Source organism: Lichenostomus cassidix, chromosome 4 (assembly GCF_008360975.1).
Source record: "Lichenostomus cassidix isolate B80296 chromosome 4, HeHo_3.0, whole genome shotgun sequence".
NCBI lineage: Eukaryota > Metazoa > Chordata > Aves > Passeriformes > Meliphagidae > Lichenostomus > Lichenostomus cassidix.
The window spans coordinates 25,004,181-25,028,632 of NC_139484.1; the positions used below are offsets into that span (position 1 = coordinate 25,004,181).

The 24,452-nt window shown below is 37.8% G+C and overlaps 1 protein-coding gene across 1 annotated transcript in view; it reads right to left on the reverse strand.

The window, feature by feature from the left end:
- COL25A1 (collagen type XXV alpha 1 chain) overlaps positions 1 to 24,452 on the reverse strand; it is a 298,336-nt gene that overhangs the window by 136,663 nt on the left and 137,221 nt on the right. Inside the window, exons 3-4 of the mRNA XM_085058375.1 lie at positions 15,173 to 15,217; positions 13,079 to 13,086 (exon numbers count right to left, since the gene is read on the reverse strand). Coding sequence (XP_084914501.1) covers positions 13,079 to 13,086; positions 15,173 to 15,217 — 53 coding nt within the window. The remainder of the gene's footprint in view (positions 1 to 13,078; positions 13,087 to 15,172; positions 15,218 to 24,452) is intronic.

Here is a 24,452-nt window from a genome sequence, read left to right on the forward strand (position 1 = left end):
GGACATGCTTCTGTTTATCATGGCCAACATTGCATAGAAAATGCAACATATTGCAAATATATATATATATATAAAAAAGGACCCTGTATGACTGTGAATCCCAAACTCTAGAGTACCTCTGTTGTCCTCATACATCAGACCAGCAAGAAGGTTATTTCCAGTTTTCCTCCTTGCAGCCTGTGCCTCTTACCAGCATTTACTGCGTTTGTACAGTCATATCTGTATTATAAATTACTGCAGAGGGAAACCACTGTTGACCCCAAAAAGAGTAAGAGCAACATAGTTCAAGTTATGGTAAAGGATGGACCCAAAATGCTTCACCTATCCATAATTCATTAAAACAGACTCGTGAAGTTATTCACTATGAATAACTAGAAGTTATGAACTATGTGTTTCTATAAAAATACTTGGTTATACTACTGAATTCCAGCACAGCTTAACAAGTACTTGAACATGAAAACATACACACAGACCAGAGAAAAAGCTCCTATATTCTACCTAAAACTTTTCTTTTCACCCAAAGAAACTGGAACTCCTATATCTGTAAATAGAAAGCACATGGCTAATTCATCAATGCCAACATCAATGTGTGAATATATTTGATGTGGCTGGTGCCATGTTGATGAGAAAACAATAAACTGTGAAAAATGTCACTTCTCAGAAATTAGCTGGCTAGCATTCAGTAGGAGATAGATTGTTGTAACAGCTGTGGCATGATGACTTTGATGAATTAGATTTTTGTTCTTCTGGAATGGTTCTGAAGAATCGGTCTCCACACACCACCACAGAAGCAAATCCATTTGCTCACTGAGACCCTGTTAAAGAACAATCTTTCTTATTACCTGTGTTTTGATGGCTTTGCAGAATATGAAAAAAAAATCCATTTCACTTCTTTCAGTCAACTTGTTTTTTGGCTTCTATAAATCTTTTCTTTTTAGGGGGAGTAAGGTCTATTAAGGAAAAATAAAAATATAGTGGGTACGTAACACAGACATATAGATGTAACCTTCAGAGACCAATTTTTTCACCTTCCCTCAGTGGAAACATCACCTTTGGAAGATTGACAAACTCAGGAGCAAGAACATAAAGTGATTTTTGCTCCATTAGGATAGAAGAATCCTGCCATCACACTCCTTTTATCTGCCTATAAAGGAAAATATTCTGAATGAGTCTCCCAGGGAATTATGAAAAAAATACAGCGGCCATAGAGATACTTCTCTTTTGAGTTGGAATGAAGAGCATCAACCAGAGTGGGTACATCTCCATAAAAGAGAACAGTTACAACAAAGGGTTTAAAAGAACAAAATAAGAGCCAAGGTACTGAAGCATGTATAAATAAACACAGAGATAAAACTCCAATCTCTTTCAACTATCATGAGGTTGAAGAAAGCTTTGTTTGAAGAATTCCAGGATAAGGAAAAAAAACTTGTGCAGATACACTACATTAAAACTTAAACTCCAAAGCAGGTGCTCTCAGCTATAGGCTGCCATATGTGGTCAATTATTGGAACAGAAAATTCTGTATATGCAAGTCAACTCAGATACTTCCGGCATGTGACTATGAGATTTAAAAGGCACAAATATGCATGCAGCTATTGTAGAGACACTACTGGTGTTCTAAACACAATACAGCCTAAATCACTTGATAATGGTTGGTGCTGTATAGAACTATGCACCCTCCAAAGTTACTTGAATCCAGTAAATTCTCAAAAAGCATAAAGCATAATGGAAAAAACCATAAGAAGCATACTTACAAAGATTATTTCAATCATGGAAAAAAAGGAGAATTCAGGGATGCACCACTGTTCTATTTCCCAAATTTAACAAGGAAAGAGGGATGTAGCAAGGAAAAGAATTTGTATTTCAAGAAAAGATTATTCCCGGTTCTTGAAAAAAAAATATTTCACACAAATCATCATCAGTTTCCAGGAGTAACTTCTATTATTGTGACTTCAAAAAAAAATTCATTAAATATGTGAAGTGATCAGACAGGCATATTTTATTTAAAGTAAAGTATTTTATTTAAACATCTTTATTTGCAAGTTCGTGCTTTTATTAGATATATTAACTGGGTAGCTGCATAGTACTTCACTTACTATCTAAATACCCTGTCCCATCAATCTAAGACCTCAGCCCTAATGGCCTGTCACACAAAATACTTTGATTCTAAATTCCCTTTAAACTCCAAGTACAGCCAGTGCCTCACTGCACAGTCAAAGAGAAATCTTTCCTTCTTCTTTGACAACTGCTGCACAGAAACAAGTAAGCTCAAACAACCAAACATTTAACCAAGGAAGCAAAAGTTACTGAAATCTGACCTACAACAGAACGTGGGCTACCCCCCCGTGAAAAAAACTTGAAAATCCAGATATGTTATACCTGTGCCTTTCTGAGCCATACTGCAGCAAATCATGCACTCCTCTCAGCTATTTCCAAATTTCAGTCAAATTATGCAAGGTAAATTGAAGTCCACTAGAGCTGAACAGGTGAGTCCAAAGGCAGAATATAGTTCAGTGAAACAATTTTAAAATTTCCAAGCATTTATCAAACTCATTAGTTCATTTAATCTCAGACTCTCTAGACTATTTTTTTAAATTTTGTGACCCATGCATGAATACCTGCAAATAAAACGTTTTCATTACTTTCTTCTGACACAACTGGTTTTCAAGATTATAAAAGTATTTTTGCAGAAGCTGGTGACAGCATGAAGAAGAAAAAAAAAAGTGGTTCTTTGTATTCCCATCTAGGGAGAAAAAAATTTTATGTGATGGCAATACCAGATTACACTTAACATACCCTACGGGCAGAGACCTAAAATGAGAGATCTCCTATTGTATCCAGAGCAGATTAGAAAAAATCAGGATAATTGATCCACACAGCTGGAAGTGGAAATGTTGAGGTCATTTTCTCTTTGGAGACTGGCTAATCAGTCAAGAGTACCTGAATGAAAACCACAGGCTTCACTCGTGCTTTTTTCCTATTAAAAAAGGAAGCTACAATTGCACTTTCTCAATGACTAGGAATGCAAATACTGTTACATTTAGATTATGCATTATGAAAGTCAGTGAACTGCTGTATGCTACTCTTGGTTCTTTTGGAGTACCTTTTTTCAAAGTTCATTCTCACCCATGGAAAACTGTACCATTATTAATATCACCCTCTGAAACTAACTGCAAGTGGCAAACTAAGATCATTCCAGTTGCTGGAATCAACAGCCTCTGTGTACTACTGATCCTATATCTAATACTACTGAACTAAATATGTAATTGAATGTAACTGAACTGAAAGTCCAGTATAATGATACAGCTTCTGCTTCACAAAAACCTGTGTACTGAGAAGTTAGAAGAATCTACCCATAACTTGGCTTATCTTAGTTGCAACAGATCTGTAAAATGAAGAACTGTCACAGAAAAAATAGTGTAACTTTAAAAAATTTCCATTTTTTTCCTAAGTTTATTCACTTGCTAGAATTTCAGCCTTCCAACAGCAGTTTATTTTCATTACAATATCATGTTGCAGAAAGAAACAGATTCCTACATCAAACTCATGTGCTCATGCACATGATGCTTTTTCATGAGTCACAGCAGCAAAGGGTTAAAGTCCTCACATTTACACTGGCAATAGCTATCATGAACAAAACAATTCAAAAAGAATTTTTAGCTCAATGGTTCTCTGTTAGATTATCAGTACTTTGTAGATCTCACTATTAGCAAAAATAAAAAATGTTAACTGCTTTACCTTAAGCAGTTCCTGCGCAGGCTGGGAGAGGGAACCAACAAAAACAAAAAACCCAAAAAAACCCAAAAACCAAACCAAACAAAAAAATTTCAAAACCATTTTGTGATGGTGATTTATCATCTGTATCCTACACAGTCATGGAAAAACCTTCCAATTGACATTCCACATTGCTTGTATACATCTTTCCTTCCAGACAGCTATGTTTGCTTTCTGAAATAACTTTAACTAATCTTGGTTTTGATATGCACTGACAGAAAAGCGAAAAAAACCTAAAATAAGAACTGTCCAAGAAACAGCCTAGAATTATCCCTGTGGTTCAAGAGGCAAAGATGCATACTAAATGTGCCTATCTGAAGATACCCATAATAGAGGAATAAAGTACTTAAAGGCTTTGATCTACCAGCTAACTCATGGCATTAAAAAAGGAATCCAAAACCATAGAGCTGAGAAACTATTAAACTTGACAAAAACTAGCTAAATCATTTTTGGTGTAATTACTGAATGATGCTAACCAGTGTGGGGCTCACTACAGGCATATCAAAAAACACCTTGATTCCCAGTAGGGAAATAGTTCCTCATTCAACTTTGTAAGGAAGAGCCAGTTCAGGTACCTGCCTGCACCAGATGTTCCTCTCCTCGTATCGCCTCTCTCCTAAACAAAATCTGAACACTGACTGCAGGGGGAAGCAGAAGTGCTTCAAGAAACACTTCCACCCTGCACTTTCTGGAAATCAAAGAATCCAACCATTTAGTCTAGCAATTTAGGAACAAGTTTCTTCAATGAAATTTCACACCCCTTGACCTCAACTAGGATTAACAATGCACTTAAACACCTACACAGGATTAGTCATCTGGGAGCTGTATGGGTAGTACAGTTTTACATATCATTCAGTATATCATAAATCAAAACTGAAAATCCAGCATGAAAGAAATTCTCAGAATCATGTTTGCAACCCCCCTTCCATGGGAAGGAACTGATGATTTAAAAATTCTTACAGGGAGGCTTAGGATTTGCCTTTGCATTTCTGACAGATATGAACTGAATTATAGCATCATTTAGGTTGGAAAAGACCTTTAAGATCATCGTGTCCAACCATTAAGTAATTAAATACAGTTTTTCTACTGTAATTGATTTAACCTTGCCTTTGAATTTCAAAGCTTCTCGTGAGAAAGTGGTAGTTTAGTCAAATTCCAAGAGGCATTTTTAACCACCACTGGTTAATCACTCTACATCCACATGCAACTGTCAAACACAAATTGAAAAATGAGACCTAGAAATAAAAATCTTCTGGAACAGAAAATTTTGCTCCAAGGTGGTTTATTTCATAAATAAAGCTTGTTCTGTTACACCAGCAAGCTGCATCGTGCACTGGGAGGAAATGACTGGAAAATTTCAAGTGGCAGGCCTGACGAAAAGCAAGTATGAATGATCTTAGGTACAGTTCAAGCATTAATTAAGCCTGTCAAAGTGTAAATGTGAAGATGTTAACCACAGCCTTCTGCGTGGCACCTGCTATGCTGCCAAGCTGAACTCAGTGGAGTAGCCCAGAGAGACCAGAAATGTATGTATGCTGTCAAAAAAATGACAAAGCAGCTTAATTCCTTTCTCTACCTACAGACACTTTATTATGAAAGAGAAGAGGGCAATTGCTAAGTCTGCAGAGGGAAGTACTGAAAAAATACATTTAATTCTTAAATTATACCTACCCTATCTACCTACCATCAGCTATAAATCTTTATTTATCTGATATATGGTTTTGTGTCATTTTGAATTGATGTCAGCTGTGAATCAAAGCTGTCCTGACTCACACTAGCCTTCAGTATCCTGGAATTTTGTGCTCAGTTTTTAATCACACACTGACATCTAGAAAGTCCCATGCAGAGATGTGGATTTTACAATATCAGAGTCTGTGCATATGGGATGGAAATTGCTAGTTCAAAGATGGTCTTGGTGGTTCCAGCATATGGTAACAATTGTCTGTATTACTAATCATACACTGAGGTTATTTATAATAATGTTGCTTTATTTTTCTGTTAGTTTTCTACATCTTTATTTGTAATTCTATGTATAGAATGGACTCAAATAACTGAGAAAGTTTAATGAGTTTAAACCAGGACACCCTATCTAAGCAGGCATTTATTGCAGCACAAGTAATTTTCTTAAGTCACCATGTGAACTTTCTCCTTTAGCTTATCAAAGGCAATTTATTTTTATGATTATCAGTGAGGAAAAGGGTACAGATATCTTTTTATATAGCTGGCTTTTGCAGATGAAGCAGTTGTTCCTTCACTGTCATAGTCACAGAAAAGGAATAGCTTGGGGCTCTCTCAGTTCCCTCCAGGGAAATGCAGAAATAAACACTGCCTTCTCTTATTTATGCACTCAGCATTACACAAATATAACGAATGAGAGGATTCAGCCCACAGTTCCTTCAAAATGGCAACTGCCTTGCAAGAGACTAATAAATGTGTTCTGAAGTGCAGCTTCACATCTGTGACACAAAATTATTAGCAACTATAATCTGAAGAGGTCTCAAAATTTTCTGTTAGAGCCATCTTTTATAATTGTCTTCAATCACTGTGAAAATATTGGCATAAAAATTAAACTCATGAATTGTATTACATATTATTTATAGAAACAAAGGTCATAAAAACCCATGATTGTAGGAATGTGACTGATGTAATTACAAAGGCCACGGTTTGTACTTAGCCATGCAGAGTTAGATATCCTCCCACAATTTGTAGGAAAAATTGGCAGTTTATTTGCTACATATTATCAGTATGTCCTCACCTACTGTGTGTTTACAAAAATTACATTTTTACATCTGCCTCTGGTTCTCGTGGCACAGAAATACTAAAAAGATAACCTTCATGGCAGCAAGCTTACAGAGCACTTGTTAAAGCTGAAGCATCTATTTGGGAATAGTATTGAGGTTTGCTGAGGATACTGTTATTTTATACATTTCAAAACAAAGAACTCTGTAAACTCAGGAATCTTTTAAGATGGACAGCTGACCAATTGTATCTCTTTCCACCCTCTGAGAACAACCAAGGAGTTTGAGGCAAATGGATCAAATGAAAACCCCATGTCTCCTTAGTCAATCACCTCTGCTGTGACTGAATACAAGAATAAAGTATATAAACCAAGGAAACACATACTAAAATCGTGGTACAAATAAGCTGTCGAGATTCCATATGTTTTGAATTTTCTGTTCATTTTAAAAAAAAATTAAAACCTGAAATAGTTATCAATGTTTCACTACCAAACCTGAAATTTATTGCAAAAGTTTTGCTGATATATGCCTAAGAGTTACTTTGGGCAAATGCCAAAAATAAAAGGTGGTCTGTGAAGACACTTGTTGAGAAAAAAAATGCTGTAGAGTGGGAAATTTCTATAGGATCACCAAGCCAAATCCTCGGGGTAAGGTCAGGAATTGAGATAGCTTCTCCTTGAGCTTAGACAGTTATATTTTTGTACAATTCTGAGAAAGAGGAGATCTGACCATCTACTAGAAACACAACAGCTGTTGCAAAAATGCTTAGTATTGCCATGTTTAATCACAGCTGTGTTTAATCACAGCTGAAAAAAACATGACCTTTGCTCATTTCTTCTCTTTTGATTATTCCAATTATATTTGTTTTACAGCACCTGAGTTGCCATTGTATCTGAGGTTGAAAAACTTGCACTTGGATGGGATTGATTTTATGTATATCCAGAGGCACTGCTACTTACACATTTGCCTAGGCAGCCCCATCTCTAACTGGAGAAACAGAAGAAAACAAAATATGAAGCACCATCAAAGACAAAGCAACACAGCAGGATAAAAAAAATGCCTTTTCCCAATTTCTCACAGGGGTGGTTTTCATGTTCTTCCCCACCAGGCCTATTTCTTCCAAATCAAATGCCTCACAGACCTTCACTGCTCTACCTGGAATTCTCTTTGCCTTTTGTGATATAGGAACAGAAAATGAGGTGAGGAGAAAGCAGTGATTTGTAACAGCAACTTGAAATCCCTTACAGATCAGGGTAACAGCTTTTCTTATGGTATATTGTGACAAGCTTTTAGGGGTGCAAAAATCAGAAGCGTGATGACAAAGACATTTTGTAATCTAGAAGGAATTATATCAGGCTAAAGAAGAATTGAAGTTCTCTACCTGCAGTCCTAAGCTTTGCCCATTTGTTATCTTGAGGTAAATCTTTGCAGAGCTAGGAAAATTTTAAATTAATTGACAGGTGAAATTTCAAAGATCTACGTTTCAGGTTTTATCAAGTGATGATATCTGACACTTACAGAAGAACAATATCCAATTTAGACACATTTTCTATTTCTGCAAGAGACGAATCTGTCTACTTTTCTAGAAGATGAAACAAGGATGTTAGGAGAAATGGGATTTAATACAAGGCACATGGTCACCTGGAGAAGCCATGACCATCCACTCCTCCTGAAAGTCTTGTAAACATATAAAGTGCGCTGCAGACTGACATCATGGAGAGATTTCCCTACTCCTCTCTTTTATATGAAGAATTGCTCTATGGGTATTTCCACATTCTGACACTTAATTCTGAAGAAGTGCAGCTTTACCACCACCCATGTGACAATTTCCAGGATGATTTACTTGGATGTTGAGCTTGATCTGTGCCCTAGCTCGGGAAAAGTGTTAGGGAAAAAATTCAATTTTCAATGGAAAACAGTAAATAACTGCTACCCGTTCAACCTACAGAGGTTTACAAAACCCCATGGTTTGTGTATTTAGCCTCCTCACTGCATTCACAAGATAGTAGGTTTTTTTTTATCATTGCATAATTTCTGGAGGTGAGGGTTTGTTGTGGTTTTTTGTTTGATGTTTGTTTTTTTTTTTGGGGGGGGGTGTACTTTTTTCCAAGTTCTAGCATTATTTCCAAAGTGACACTGTCATACAAAATGCCTGAAACAAATGCCTGTCATCTCATTCTCTAATGTTTATGCACTCTTTTCCCTCTTTTATTCGAGTAGATGTGATAGTTAATTTTAACCTCAAGTTGAAAGAGTCACAACTCTAAATTTGGTCACTGTCTGTTATACAAAGCTTGCCATTAAGAAAAAAAAAAGAGTTGTACCACTGTACACTTTTTTTAGTATTCCTGATGCCTTAAATAATAACCAGTTAACCATGGCTTTATAAACCCCTTAATAACTGTGTTACTCACTAGCAGTAAGCCCCACTTATTTTATTGATTTTTGATGCCATATCTTCCAGGGAACTTAGATTTCTCACTGTAATTCCTTTTACTGTTACAATTATTTATTCCTAAAGCACCTTCAAAAAGTAGAATAAACACAGGCAAAGAAAAGTTAAGTCTTGGAGAAAACAGATGCTTGCTTTTGAGAGAGAGAGCTACACTAGGTTTAGGTTATATGTGGCAGATATACCTCGCTATCCTCACAGAATATCCCATAAAATCCAATACAGATTAAAGCAATAAGGCTTCTACAGGAGTTAAATAGGACTCTGGAGAAATAACTTCAAGCACTAATGGCCTTCTCACAGAGCTCTACAGGGCTGTACAAATGCTTTTAAGGTACATTGCACTTGCAGTTATGCATTTCCCATTCAAAGCAGGAGGATATGACTGTAACCGGAAAGGTTGAAACATCCAGCCATGCGACAACTTTCAAGAAGCAAGGCCAAATTTTATTCCCAGACATTTTCAAGCAGGAAGAAGCAGTGCTCAATCAAGTGGTAAGCACTGCTGAAGGCTCACATCTGCCTGTGCACGCACAGACGGATGCACACATGCAGAGAAATGCATTCAGACTAAAGTCTGTCCATCACAACACTGCTATTAGACCAGCAATTCCCATACCATGGCTCTGAAGTGCCTTCATTGTTTTCAGATCCCACAAAGAATCTCTTCAAGAAAACTAACTCGTACTCACCTACACAGATAAATCACTCTAAAACTAATTGGAATGTGCACTTGGAAACCTGATAATGGTTTCAGTACATCCAAGAAGGTTTCTTGATACCAATAAGCAGTTCCTCACCAGCTGACTATCAGCTGCTAGTAATTGTAAAGATGGACCCTGGATGATGATTGGTGACACCACTCTGTAACTACAGAACCTGCCCAGATACAAACATTGAAATAGGCTGCACAAAATGAAGTGCTCCCAGCAGGTAGAGGGAACTGATTCTCCCTCTCTGCTCCACTGCTGTGAGATCCCCATCTGGAGTATTGTGTCCACCTCTGGGGCCTCCAACATAAGGAAACTCATGGACCTGTTGGAGCAAGTCCAGAGGAAGACCACAGAGGTGATCAGAGGGACAGAGCAGCTCTTCTATGCAGACAGCCTGAGAGAGTTGGGGTTGTTCAGCAAAGGCTCCAGGAAAACTTTATTGCATCCTTCCAGTACTGAAAGGGGGCCTGTAAAAAAGGTGTGGAGAAATATACCTTTTTTTTTTACCAAGGCTTGTAGTGACAGGAAAAGGGGTAGTGATTTTAAATCAAAAGAAAGTAAGTTTATACTGGATATAAGAAAGACATTTTTTATTGTAAGAGTGGTGAAATACTGGAACATATTGTCCAGAGAAGCTATGAATGACTCATCCCTAGAAGCTTTCTTGATCCCTGGATGTGTTCAAGGCCAAGTTAAATGGGGCTTTGAGCAACCTGGTCTAGTGGAAGGTCTCCCTGCCCATGGCAGAGGGATTGGAACTAAATGATCCAATAATATTTTTTCTCACCTGAACCATTTTGAGAGTCTGTAATTCTACTAAGTTGTCCTCGAACTGCAAGTGCTCAAGGAATGCAATTTATATTCTACCAGTGGAAATTTTTTTAAAACTCACTGAAAAATTAAATACTTTGTCTGAAATACATAGGCAAATCAATATGGGAGGGCCCTCTAAGCTACACTGTCAAGTGCTATAAGTAAGATCATTCCTATACTTCAACAGTCACTATGCTGTGCACATATATATCACATTAAGTCACTTGGTTTCTAATACCCACGTGACAGCAGGCATATACTTCTTTCAATGAATGAGACACTGCAGATAGGTTGCCCGACTACTAGAAAGAAATCTATTATTATTAGGTTTTAGAAAGATGCATTATTTCATATTTTTTTTCAGGCAATAAATCCTAAAGATATGACTGAAAATTATAGAAAAATGAATTGCATCCACTATCAAAAATTACTCTGTGATAGTCATTGCAGCCAATTGCTAAGATCTCTGTCATAATATTTCACTTTGCTCAAAATGCATTGAACAAAGCAGTCAAGTGAAACAGGACAGATTTAAAAGAAAGGACTCAGAGGTTCCATATGGCAACACTACAGCTTTCTAATATGGAAAATTGAGATGCAGTATCTTAATAAGTTTTTTAATTAATTAATTATGAATTTTGTACGCAAGAATGAAGAAACTCAAAACAAAATATGTACAACAGCAAAAACACAGTGCATCTCATTTATGCATTGTAAATAGTCTGGTTCTTTTCAGAAACATGTCAAAGGCTTTTTGCTTTGTTTTTAATGGAAAGTCCTGCATAGGGTCCTTTTGACAGTAATAAAGAAAAAACAAAATATACCAACAGGATTTTAGAGTAATCATAAATTGCTATCATAAATATATGATGAGTTACCGGATAGCCATTTCGCCCTGGTAGACCCTGGTTGAATGAGATGAAATGGTATGACACATTAACAACACAGTCATGACATACGACATAACAAACATGCAGAGTACATTACTAGGAAATTATAATTTGTGTCTTGCTTTTTTCTTTTTGTATGTGATGATATTTCCAACCAATAAATATGAGATAGGTACTACACAGTGAAGAAACAAAGCTTTGGCAAATGAAATCATGTGTTTTAACTTAAATAAACCCTTTAATTAAAAGGCTACTGGCTACTTCTGATGCCCACTGAAATACTGTTTTTTATGAAGAGAATTATCCAAGTAAACTGATGGGCAATACATAGTTAATTTAAAAAAATAAAGGTTTAGTGCTTAGGCAGTAAAGTGTTCGATTCCACTAGAACATAGGTGCCAAAGAAGAAACCTGATATTGCTGTAAATGATCATTAAAAAGTTGAAAATCCCCAGCCTTTGACTGCTATTACATGTGCCACTCAGTAGTCATGTGCAAGGAAAATAAACAGAGCACTGCAGCAGCCTTTGAAATTACAGCAACACCTAATTCCGTGCAGTTTCATGTGGGATGTACAAATATTTGTTATTTTAAATGAAAACTATTACCACAGTCTCCCAGGTGAAAACAATACCTAAGTTCACAAAAGTTGCCCCTAGCCAGTGTCTGTGTAAACACAGAAGGGAATTAGGAAGAGAAATTACACTTTTTAATGCCTTGTAACAACCTAAAACATTTTTGCCTGTCAGCAAGATGAAGTATTGTAGGTTTCAAGTATAAAACTTGGAATTTAAAGTCAGATACTTCTTAATATTGTTCAGTTTTGGAACCCACTTCAGGTTTGTGCTAATATTGCCAAGATTAAGACTTATTTTGGGGGGGTTGGTTCATTTGTTTGATTGTTTGGGTTTTTTTAATGTACCTATACTGAAACAGTGGGGAGCTGAAGTCACACTCTTACAGCACATGATGCCCATGGATGGCATGACAAATACAAATATAAATACAAATGTTTCAGATATATGGGCTTAGTTCTGTCCTTCAAGTCAGACTTTTGACCCACTCTGGGTATATACCAAAAAAGCAAACAAAAGACATACAAAAAACCCAAGCAAAAACCAAAACAACCTCAAAACCCCAGAAGAGAGAAAATGTTCTCTTGCAAGGAGACTTAGCACAAGATTCAATCGACTTACCAAATTCAAAATACTATTTAATAATAATTTTACACAAACACTTACTGGCTTCAGTAGCAATTACAGTGAAATGTGCTGGAAAGCCTGCATGCCTCCAAAGAACAGGGAGCTTGTACCTCAAGACTTTGTGATTAATGCAGAGAAAGTTACTACCCAGCAAAAGTGGCCAAGTTGGGGCTTAAGACAGAATACTCACACATTTTTATACTGCAGTAAAATATCTATTATGAAGTCACAGGCAAAATGAACATAACATACTTACGTGGAATTGTGAATCCAAATGGCAGTCTGGAGCGCTGAACATAAAGCTTTATTGGTTTAGAGACTTTTTTCCTTAAGGAACTTTCTGATTAAATTACTCAGCTCCAAGATACTGTGTATGTATAAATATCAAAATTCCCTCTTGAGTATACATGACCATTTTATCACGCTGACAAATTAACAGGATCTAACAGATTTCTCCCTGATTCTGGAAGAACCAACAATGTATCTCTGTACTTACAGGAGGTCCTGTGGGTGGGGGAGAGGGGAAAAAGGGTAAAAAAAGAGAAAAAAGAACACGTAAGCTTATGAAGTTGCTGAAGAAAGACACAAACATACAGTCAAGCACAAGACCTCAGGGCTGTCATTGAGCAGCACTGTTAATACAGGGCACACATTTTCCCATTCAAGTAATCTTGAGCTTTGGTTGTGCTCTGAAACTTGTAAATATGGCTACTGCCTAAATGCATGCACTTACCTTAACAAATCTTCAATTACAGTCATGCAATCTTATGAAAATTGCTTCTCCATTCATTTCCATGCAATTTCATGCCAGTCCAAAAATACCAGCCGTGTACTAAATTTTGTCAGTCTCCACATAAAGCACATGTAGCCACACCACCAGTTTCAGTTAACCACACAGTGAGCATTTGCTCAGAGCTTGGCTGCAAAATTGCACAAAATACCCTTGGCATTTAACCTGGGCACCTTTTCAAGGATACATGTACCACCATCTTCCAGACTTCCAGCTTTCCCTGAGAGGGGAGTTTTCAGTGGCCACCTGACAGTGCTGAACTTTCTTTTCATCACCTTCCTCTCTCAAGGCACACATATAAAATGCTCCCCATTAAAATGTCACACTTCGTGAACTGATATTTGCACATTTTTTCAATTATTTAGACCTCAAAGACTTTTGTTTAGCAGTTCTTGGAAACATTATCAAAGGGCCACAAATCAAATCTACTATTTCAGTCTTATTAAGTTGAGCAGCTGCAGCTCCCAAATCAATGGCATTTCATTAAGCTTTTATGCCTCTCTCTAATTTCTGAATAAAGTGAAGTGCAAAAGGAGTATAAACCAGCAGCAGCTGTACTTTGAGATTGCTTTTAATATTGACAGCCTTTTGGTTTTAACAATGCAAGTTTTATTGTCCAGCAATTAAGTTAATTTCTTTATTCTGGCAAACATTCTCAAACAGCATTTTAAGGTGCAGGTCTGTTTTTAAATGAGAGATCCATTTCCTTTATTAATAGTTTAACTTGTGTTTATTTGAGATGTAAAATGAATCAATGAGCATCCCACAAAGTAATTTCCAGGATCATTTGTAATTCAATCTTTGACCACAGAATTTCCCTCTGTATCACAGCCTCTTTCTCTGAAGTAAATACTAAGCCAACACTCAAAGGAAACACCAAGGTGATTTATATCAACCTTTGTCAGGGCTTGGTGCTAGTTTTGTGATTCAGGAAGATGTGGAAATAGTTTTAAGAGCCAGATAAATTATCATTTACATAGATGAGAAAGGCTACAGAAGATTTAGAGAGATCAAGATGATTGGAAGACTTTCCTAGCTGGCAGATTAGACAACACAGCCAAGGAGAATAGAAATGCTCATTTTCTGCTGCACTGCCTCCAGAAAGTTCACCTTGATGAAAAACTCAATCCCAAAAGGTAATTGATTCAATTCCTGTGAATGTCAACAGCAAGAGATACTCAGCATTGCACAACTTTGCCTCAAATGGAATTTCAAGCTACACACCACCAGCAGGTTTCTATCAACAGCAACCTCCCTTCTACAGGGTAACCAACCAACAAATGTTTTTCTTATTTCTGTTAGAACTTAACTGCTCATTTCTATAAAACAACTTCTCTCATACAGAGCAGTCCACTTATCACATTATATCCCTAATTACCAACATTCTTGACATAAGGGATTTTATTTCCTTCTTTATTTCCTTATAAAATTGTTCTCCTCAAACCAAGGGGCCTGATGTAACACTGACATAGTATTGCAACTACTGACTTAAGTGGAGTTATTCTGACTTGTGCAAGTATGTGAACACCCCTAAATAGTTTGAGGGTCACAAATGTGTTACCAAAGGTACTGCACAGAGCATGATGAAGTGTGCCTACAAATTAAGGATGCCCAAGACTAGAAAAATATCTGGAAGGTCACCAGATATATGCCAAGGGTCACAATATTTTACCAGAGAGGTTTCAGAACTCTTTTTCAGAGCACACATGCAATACAACTAAAAATCAAGGCATGCTGGGTATGCATCCTCACAAAAACAGACGTCAAATGCCAACAGATCTTACAAAATTGAAAACTTACCAGTCTCTCCTCTTCTTCCCCGCTTACCTCTTTTCCCTGGAGGACCTAAAAAGAAGATGGTGGATTGTAACTTCTTTCTTGAAATTACATGTAGAATATCATTTGTTTGGATGTAAGGGCATTAGACTGAGGTACTACATGAAGTTCAGAGACTTTGGCTGAGCAGGGGTAAAAGATAACCCTAGCAAGATTTAGGAAGCTGGAGATGAATTTGACAGCTACGGTAATCACAATCCAAGCTCCCTGAAAAAAGACTGGGAGAAACTTTAAAGGTCATCCAGTTCATCCCTCTTCTTCAAGAAAAAAGTTAACCATATCTAAATTGTTATTGCAACTTCCACAGGTGTTTCTTTTTCCCCAGTACTTCACTGTTCTGACAAGTGGAACATTTTTCTTTCTCTCCAGCTTGCTGCACTGAAGCCCATTAATTCTCATGCTTTCCACCATGAACCTGAGAAGAAACTGTCCCTTTTATTTTCTCAAAAAATTCCCTGTATTTCTCAGAATTGCTGCACCATTCCTCCAGCCATCCTAAACCCAATACATTGTGGGACATTTAGTTTTATTTAATTATTCCCGTATTAAGCCTAAAGATCAGTATTTATTTAAAAGAGTAAATCCCCTGGAATTTGTTTTCAGCCTCTACCTGAAAACACTCAAGAGATGAAGAAATCATCACCAGGCTTGCCATCCCTAAACACTTAACAACAATGCATTTGCTGCCAGACAGAGTGTAGGGTGCTTTGCCTCCAGGTTATATTTGTTAGCCATAACACAGTGACTGCGTCACTGAATGCTTTTTGCTGAGAAATCTTTACTTCTCATTGTCCCTTCTCCACAAATATTTACATAATACAACCAGCATCTGCTGTCGCCTCTGATAAAAAAAAGGAAAAGTCCTTTTTGTCCCTCATTTCTGCCTTCAATATCCTTTTCTAAAAACTGCAGCACTCAGATGTCAGACTGCAGACACTTTCCCCCCTCTTCTTGGTGACCTTGACATACTGGTTCCTGAAAATGCCAGGAAAGCACACTTGCACTTCTCCCTGTACAGCTCGGAGGAGAAGCAGCAGCTGTGGGGGTGACACAAGTCCCAAAACATGGCTGCTCTGAAAAAAGAACCACAGGTGGGACTCTCAAAGCTGCCGAAGAGAGGCAAGCACAAGGGTGGAATTTCCAGAAGCAGCAATGTATGCAGGAGCACAAGTACCTCTGCTGCGGCTGTATCTCACCGTTTGTAATGGATAGGAGATGCACAGGTGATTTTGTGCAAATAGTCTGCTACTTTAAACTTTACAAACCATCTGAAGTATCCTGCCATAGCTTTTAAATAGCTTTGCATTAAATACTTGCAGCAATCTGGCTTAAAAGACTAAGATGCTGAAAAGGAACATCAGTGAAACAATTTCAAGATATATATGACACAGCATTAGTTTTCCAGGTAAATAAAATACTATTGATTTAAAAAGAGAGGAAGAGGGAAGAAAAAAATAAGGAAGAAGGGAAAAGAGAAAAAAAAGAAAAGAGAAAGGAGAAGATGGAAGGAGAAGGGAGGAGAAGGGAGGAGAAGGGAGGAGAAGGGAGGAGAAGGGAGGAAGGAAATAGGCAAGCAGCTCTTCTCTTGAATGTAGAGAGGTTTATTCCTATCAGAGTATTTGAAATTTTACTAAAACCCTTCTTGCTTGTTCTAATAATTACAGTAGTGGCATAATGCAACACAAGTTTAAGACAACAATAGTATACAAGGCAAGAATGACATGGGATAGTCATAATTAATAGCATGAATATTTTGGTGTCATGAAAAAGTATTTCCTCCTGAAACACTCCAGCCTCTGCCAGAGGTGTCTATGGAAACTTCTTACACAGGAAATAGCATGTTACAGACACAAGTTTCTATGAGTACCTCCTTTTTCCCCCCCACAACCAACACTGAAACTTCTCAGTCCCCCTGCATGCACACAGCCCTGCAGAGACTCTCTGTGGAGATTTCCTGGGCTGTACCCAAGCTCACAAAACAGCTGTAGAGCAATTTGGGCTCAACATGAACATGGATGTGCAGGACAAACTTAAAGGTTCCTCTCCAGGTATTGGGATGTCATTGTGCATACAGCAGTAATATTCTGCTAAAGAAGGTGGTAATACTTTATTTCATTAAAACCTTAACTGTGCTATAGGTGTGCAAACACATGAACAAGTATACTACCAGGTTTGCTTTTGAGAAAGGAACAGCACTTTGAAACTAAAAATTTCAGCTACAGACCAGCAAAACACATTAAAGTCATTAACAGAAAACCCTGAAGGTCACTTCAAGCTATGAAATTTAGGAAGGAATTAAATCTGTCCAGAAAATCAGACTTCTATAGAGCATTAAGTTGCTAGTTTAGCTCTGTACAGTGACAGCAAAAAACAGGCTCCAGTTCAGCTCTCTCCTCTGAAATCAAGTGCTGACCCCTTCTAAGCTGTTATTCAAAGATTATTAGATTTAGATGTGTGAATCGTCAGAAAAATTATTGCAATTATTATGTTTCCAAGGTAACCACACTGCTGAGGTTAGAAAAATTACCCTGCACTTAGATCAGTATTAATGAAACCATACCACTGCCCCTGACCATCAGACCAGCAGTATTTAAGGGCCACTGGGTGATATTCATCATTTCTCCCTCTTATTAAAAGCCATTTTGGTTTGTGCACAATTCAAGTCTGTCAAGGTGGTGGCACTTGCAAAACTCTAAATGTGAGATGAGAGATGGATCTTCCAAACTTCTGTTAGATTTTGGTGACCATTTCAGGAAATAGTTTCTATATATTTATCTATTTTTTACTTTTTACCAATACAAACGAATTCATTTTAAACTGTTTACCACAGATGGTTTCAATTCACAGAAAACTAACGCTGAAATTTATGGTCATTGCTAGATGACCTACTGCTTCAGCAGTACACAAGCTTTCATGTTTTCCTGAACAGGCTGCTTTCTCTAAATCTTAACTGCTAACATATAATCTGTAGCTCCAAGAGTTTCAAGCTATCAAAACCTCCAGCATTTTTCTATAAATATTAATTTTCCATCTGTCTATAATTTTATAACTTTGTACTAATTGGAGGATTTGGTGGAGACTCATCACAGCAGAAGGAGCAGTGGATAGAGTTGTATTACAGACAATGTCAGCTTACATCAAGTCTACAGATTTTTACAGCTTGCACAAAACACTCAAAATATGACACAACTACTCTGAACTTTCCTGCCTGGGGTAAAAAAAAAAAAGTCCCTTCAAGAGTATCAGAAATCCATTCTGAACTGAATTTATTCCAGAGTATTTTAAGGGTATTTTGTTTTAATGTATATTTTCATATTAGAAATACAAATATTAGAAAGAAAAATAGGAGTTTGAGTCTCAGTGGAGCGCATTGGGATAATAAACACTAGTGATACTGAGCAATAAGTAAAAGCTTGTTTATAGTACCCAATTTTGGCAAAATTTTTCTAAGATCACTGCATTTAGCTACGGGTAGGGAGTAAGAGTAAAATGCCAGATCACCTGGTTTTCATTTTTAATTTAGTTTCAAGATACTTGACATTATTTTATTTTTCCAAAACCATCTATGAATCTAATTCTTATCAACAGAAGATTTAGAAAGATTTTTAATGCCACTGCTATTCCATATTTATAAAGGGAATTTTGGAATTTAAATAAACTAAAAGCTAATTGAAGCTAAATGCCAATTATTTATCTCAATTTATCTTCCCAAGCACAAAATGTCAGCCACTCAAAAAGTTTTGCCTTTCTTACCTACCATAAGAGTCTGTCAAACAAACAAAAAAACACCACAAATAGCAAAAAAAAACCCTCCCACCTCATGCAAAATGGACAAAACCACCCATACTCTTTAAATTTATCTATACATTTACAGCAAACAAAATCTACATTTCAGAAGCAGCAGACTGAAAAAAAAAAAAAAGCAAAAAATCCCACCACATTTAGTGGGTGAGACCTAGAGTCCCTCCATCAGCACCTGCTAGGAACATCAAATGCTTTGCCATTTGGTCACCAGCTGATCTAGAAAGTCTTGTTTGTCCTAATTTTGGAAAGAATTACAGTGGCATTATCAAGTCCAAAGGAAAGGATTTAGCCATCTTTGGTTATAACAAACTCTAAAAGCTGTTCATCATCAGTGCAAGTAAGAGCTCCTTCACCAAACCATGCACCAATCTAAGAGTAACACAAGAGCTCAGAATGCTGCTCCCTCTCTCACTGACGCCCAGGACATTTCTCACTTGTTGTTTCATACATGCACACATAGCTACTGCTAAAGGTAACAACTATTCCATGTGGAGATGAGAAGAACAGTATTTTCCTGGCTATTTCAAAGGACATCCCATTTCACACGAAGTTCCCAGCAACACAAGGTTTTGCCTGTCAAGTCAGAAAAATTAATTAACCCAATCACATTCTCAGAGTAAATCCTCAGCAATTTTGTTGAAGGTAGTAGAAATACTTCAGTATCAGCAGGCATGAAACTGTCAGCCTTGCTGAAATCATGGGATTAAAATATGCAGAAGTCAGCTGATCTATACCAACCAAACCATCCTTTCTGACTCAACTCTAACACTGGTAAAATGACTGCTGATGGTTGCATTTCAAGCTCCATCACTCCAAGCTGTAAATGGAAACAGCAAAGAGCACTGAAACATCCCAGTGAGCTGAGCATTCATCCGATGGATGTCTGTCTGGGCAACATGAGATTCAACAGACACATCCATGGTCCCTTCTCATAGCACTGCCATCAAAGGGAAGATTTCCAAAGCTGGGCATGTCCTTATAAACTCTGTATGGATCTATTCCAGGCTACTTCATCAGCCTTTTCTGCTCTTCCCTCTTTTCTCAGCTTTTTAAACTCATGTAACACTTTGACTCTTCTTTCCTCCCACTCTGCATAATCATTGCACCTGACATGTCAGTCTTTGTACCTCAGTCTGTCTGTGACAGTCTGCCTGAACTTCCTACCTCATAAAATTATCTATCTCATTTCAAGCCTCAGCTGGGTAAATAACATTCATTGTTTCACACACAGTACATCATCTATTTGGCTCACCATGAAACATTGCATTGCAGGGCTTGGAAATATGTCAGAAGCTATTATGCAACTTGGCTGAGGGAACGTCAAAAATGAGTTTGTCTGATTCCCAAAGCAAAGCAACCTGACTGCCCTAAGTGAGATTCTTCATACTGTTGCTGTACATACTAAATACCACCTGACTAGAGACTTCAAGCATAACATGACTTCACTAGTACCAGATACTACTAAGGAAGAATCCCATTATTGTCACCTGTGAAAGAGCCAGACCTGCACACAGACACACACAGATATATTTTCACAGAATCATAAAAAAGCTGGGCTTGGAAGGGACCTTAAGGATCATCTGGTTCAAATCCTCCTGCCACAGGCAGGAATGCCACCTGCTAAATCAGATGATCAGGGCCCCATCCAACCTAGCCTTGAACTTAGCCCTCTCTTCTTCAAGAGAAGCAGCATCTACACCTTCTCTGGGTAACCTGTTCTACCACCCTCACAGTAAAGAATTTTTTCCTAACATTTAATCTAAATCTCATCTTTAACACTGTTGCACTTTGTCCCATCACTATCTGCCTGTGTAAAAATTTGTTCTCCCTCATTTTTTATAAGCCCCCTTTAGGTACTGAAAGGCTACATTGAGGGCTCCACAGAGCCTTCTCTTCTCCATGCTGGACAATCCCAATTTTCTCAGCCTGTCCTCTCAGGAGAGGGGTTACAGCACTCAGATCATCTTGGTGCCTCTTCAGGACTTGCTTCAACAGGCCCATGTCCTTATGCTGGGGATCCCAGAGCTGGACACAGTCCTCTAGGTCTCTCACCCTGCTGGCCACACTTAAGACACAGCCCAGGACACAGTTGGCTTTCTGGGCTGTGAGCACACTGTTAGTTCATGTCCAGCTTTCCATCCACCTGTTTGGTTCTATTCAGATCCAGGCACTGGGGTGTTTGAAGTCAGAATTTCCCTGCCAAGCTCTCAGATAATTTGTTGGGTTGAAGCTGCCTGAGAGCTTTGGAAATGCTTCTGGTGCTGCTCCCTGGGGCTGGATGCTTGAGTTCTTAATGGATATTCCCCCTTTAGATGCTCTGCTGGTTACCAGTTTCCATCGCAATCTGAAGCCTACATAAAATATCAGATGCATGTATCTTCTCCTAAAGTGACAATATAAGGGGGGTTATCACATGTGATACCACACATGACCTTGTTAACACAGGTAAGAGGTGTGAGAGCAAGTTGTTCTACCTGCAAATCCTCCTCCCATTGTTTTATTTTCTGCATTTTTACATTATTGTTATTTTCATGTTCTATAGGAGCGACAAACATTCCAGCAAAAGTGGAACCACTGGTGTACCTAACAGAGCTGCAGCATATTTTGCATTATACTTCATCCCTACATATGCCAACACTTTTGCCATGTCCTTGGGCACAGCTGTAGTTTTAGGAGTGCCTTCACTGACCTATTCACACATATATCAAAACTTTACTGAATCCCAAGAGTCTCACAATGCGTTGGCAGTCCCAAAATTCAATCATAATGACATTTTCTCTCTTTCTTTTTTGTTCAGGGGTAGAAGGACTGAGGTAAGAAACACTGCTGATCACGTGAGCTCATTTTAGGAAGACTTTACAGTGCGGAAAGAATGGGTTCTTGAACTTTGCATTTTTTACAGGTTACTGCATCACCGCCAGAACACAAGTAATTGATGATATTTAAAATACTGTCAGAGCTGAAGATTCACATTTATAAGGCAACCAGTGAAATTATGCATGTCAGATTGCAGTATTTACATCCAGATATAATTATGATCTATTTAGCTTAAGTAGTCAGAAAGAGACTGAGCTGGATGGTTCTTACAGACTAAATTTATTGGTAAGGCTGTTAAACTATTTTAATGAACATGTAACACTCCAAGCACATATGGTCATCTTGGAAACACAGAAATAGCTGCTATCACCTGGCTGACAAATATTGCTGAGGGACAGCTGAAGCATGCAGGGATAGCTATTCTATACGACCAAGGCATGAAAGTATTATCATTTCAAGTGTCCATTCCATTGTATTACTATCATGACATATCAATAGTTGGCTCTATGATGCAAAAAGCATATGTCATATAGAGAAAAACTATTTAAGCTTTATTTAACTTTTTCAGATAATAATGTGGATGAAATAAGAAATAAGGTATCAGAATTAAATTATTCTTCCCTCAACAGTATTTAAATTACCTTTAGAAAGAAATTCAGACACTGTTTGAGGGGACACAGCTAACCAGATGTTTAAGTAACTACATGGTAAAACTGTAGTCATATAAAAGAAAAAACTTCAGAATTAGAAGTCCTTTAAAGCTAATCCTCCACCCACCTTTAGGAAGTAATATTATATCTCAGTGTCAAAGTTCTACCCGCAGGAAAATGACAATTGATTGTAACAAAACAACAATGTAAAGTATATTATCCTTCTCAAATGCAGTGCTTTGGACACAATAGGTCTCAAGCGGAGGGTCAAATAATAATTTCCAAGAATAAGTCATTCCTTCCCTTCTATTTACACAGTAATGCAAGCTACAGGTCTGGACAGAGAAGGACTACAGCATTCCAGGTAGTGTAGTTGAGAAATGGGGACTTCTCCACGCCGGTCAGTACCTTCCTCAACCCCAGAGAATGGCTGGTTGCCCTTCTGGAACCACTGCTTGTGGCTCCATGCAGTAAGTACGGAGCAACCCTCCATCCTGGCTGTGGCTTTCATGTTTCTTGTGTCGAGTCACACTCAGTCTGAGTGAGTTTTCATCTAAGCCTTCCATGGCCTTGCATGTGCATGGGAAACTGTGGTCATCCCTTTCTCTGAAGGTTCACTCAGACCTGAGGAAAGCCATGGCCTCAAAGCTTCCTCAAGCAACCACAGATGTACATCTGTTGTCTCCTGAAGACAAAAGGACACCTCTCCCATGTCACAGTGGTATGATCACAGGCTTAGATGTGATCATACCACATTTAAACCTACCAGGGCTGAAATCCCCACACCACGGTAGATTTAAAAAGGCTTTTTCTGTTCCCTCACAAGTCCTACATCAATTTATTCCTTCTGCTATAACTTCCCATCACATTCCTCAGGTCCTTTTCCCTTCACATTTAATCAATCTCACTTTGTTTGCTGATTTTGCTTTTTTTTTCCCCCATCCTTTTTCCTTGCTGGCCATATGGCTCTCAGCTGCCAGGCCCACTACAGCAGCAGCTAGGTACAACAGCAGGAAAAAAGTCCTGCTCAAGCACCCACATCAGGATTAGACACACTCTCAGTACTCTTGGTAGATGAAACACAGGCTGTTAGTTCTGCCTTGGAACAGTTGGGATAGCTCACCTCAATGCAAACATGGGATGTGTTAAGCATATGAAAAGGATGATTTTTCCAAGGCTTGTAACTCACTTTGTGAAAGTTGGGTTGTCATCTTTTCCCCACACATGACAATAGCAGAAGGTCACATAGAGCTGGTATCAGTCAAGGTTAAATCTCAATCTTTCACTCCAAATTACAGCTATGTGAGACTTAATTCACAAAGAAAAAGTAAAGCCAGAATACGTTTCCTTTAGCTTTCATTCTTAAACATCTGGTCCTGCTTACAAAGAAAAAACAACAGCCTGGAGTTGCTTTTTGGCAAAAAGGTAAGGCACTGAAAACCCTGTCTCACAATGGCAAGGGAGAGGCAATGAAAACAACAATAAGTCCTCACAACCATGATCACAGTTGGTGATGTTATTTTCACTGGCAGTAATGAAAATAAAATTACCTAAGGAACACAATTCAGATTACTCTGAATGCTCATCACAGAATGGGAGTGTTGCTACAATTTTCAGCAAGTGCAGATGTTAATTAATAAAAGTGCCTTCAAGTGACTACAGTCTTTTTCAGTTTTAATGCCATTTGTAAAACTCAGGATATTTTCGTAAGGTACTGAAGTTTTCCACATATTCTGATTTTTCTTCTCAGCTGAAGACCAAACCTAAAATCCAAAGTATTGACATGAACAAGTAAAATTCCCATCACATAGTTTGTCATATCATTTTTATTTTATTCTAAAAAATTTCTTCTTTTTAAAAGTCACTGAGTAACCTTTCCAAATTTTTAAAGATGAGGAATAACAACATTAACATCATATTCAGTTTAAACTGTACAGTGCAAATGAAACCAATTTTTAGCATCCTAGACTATC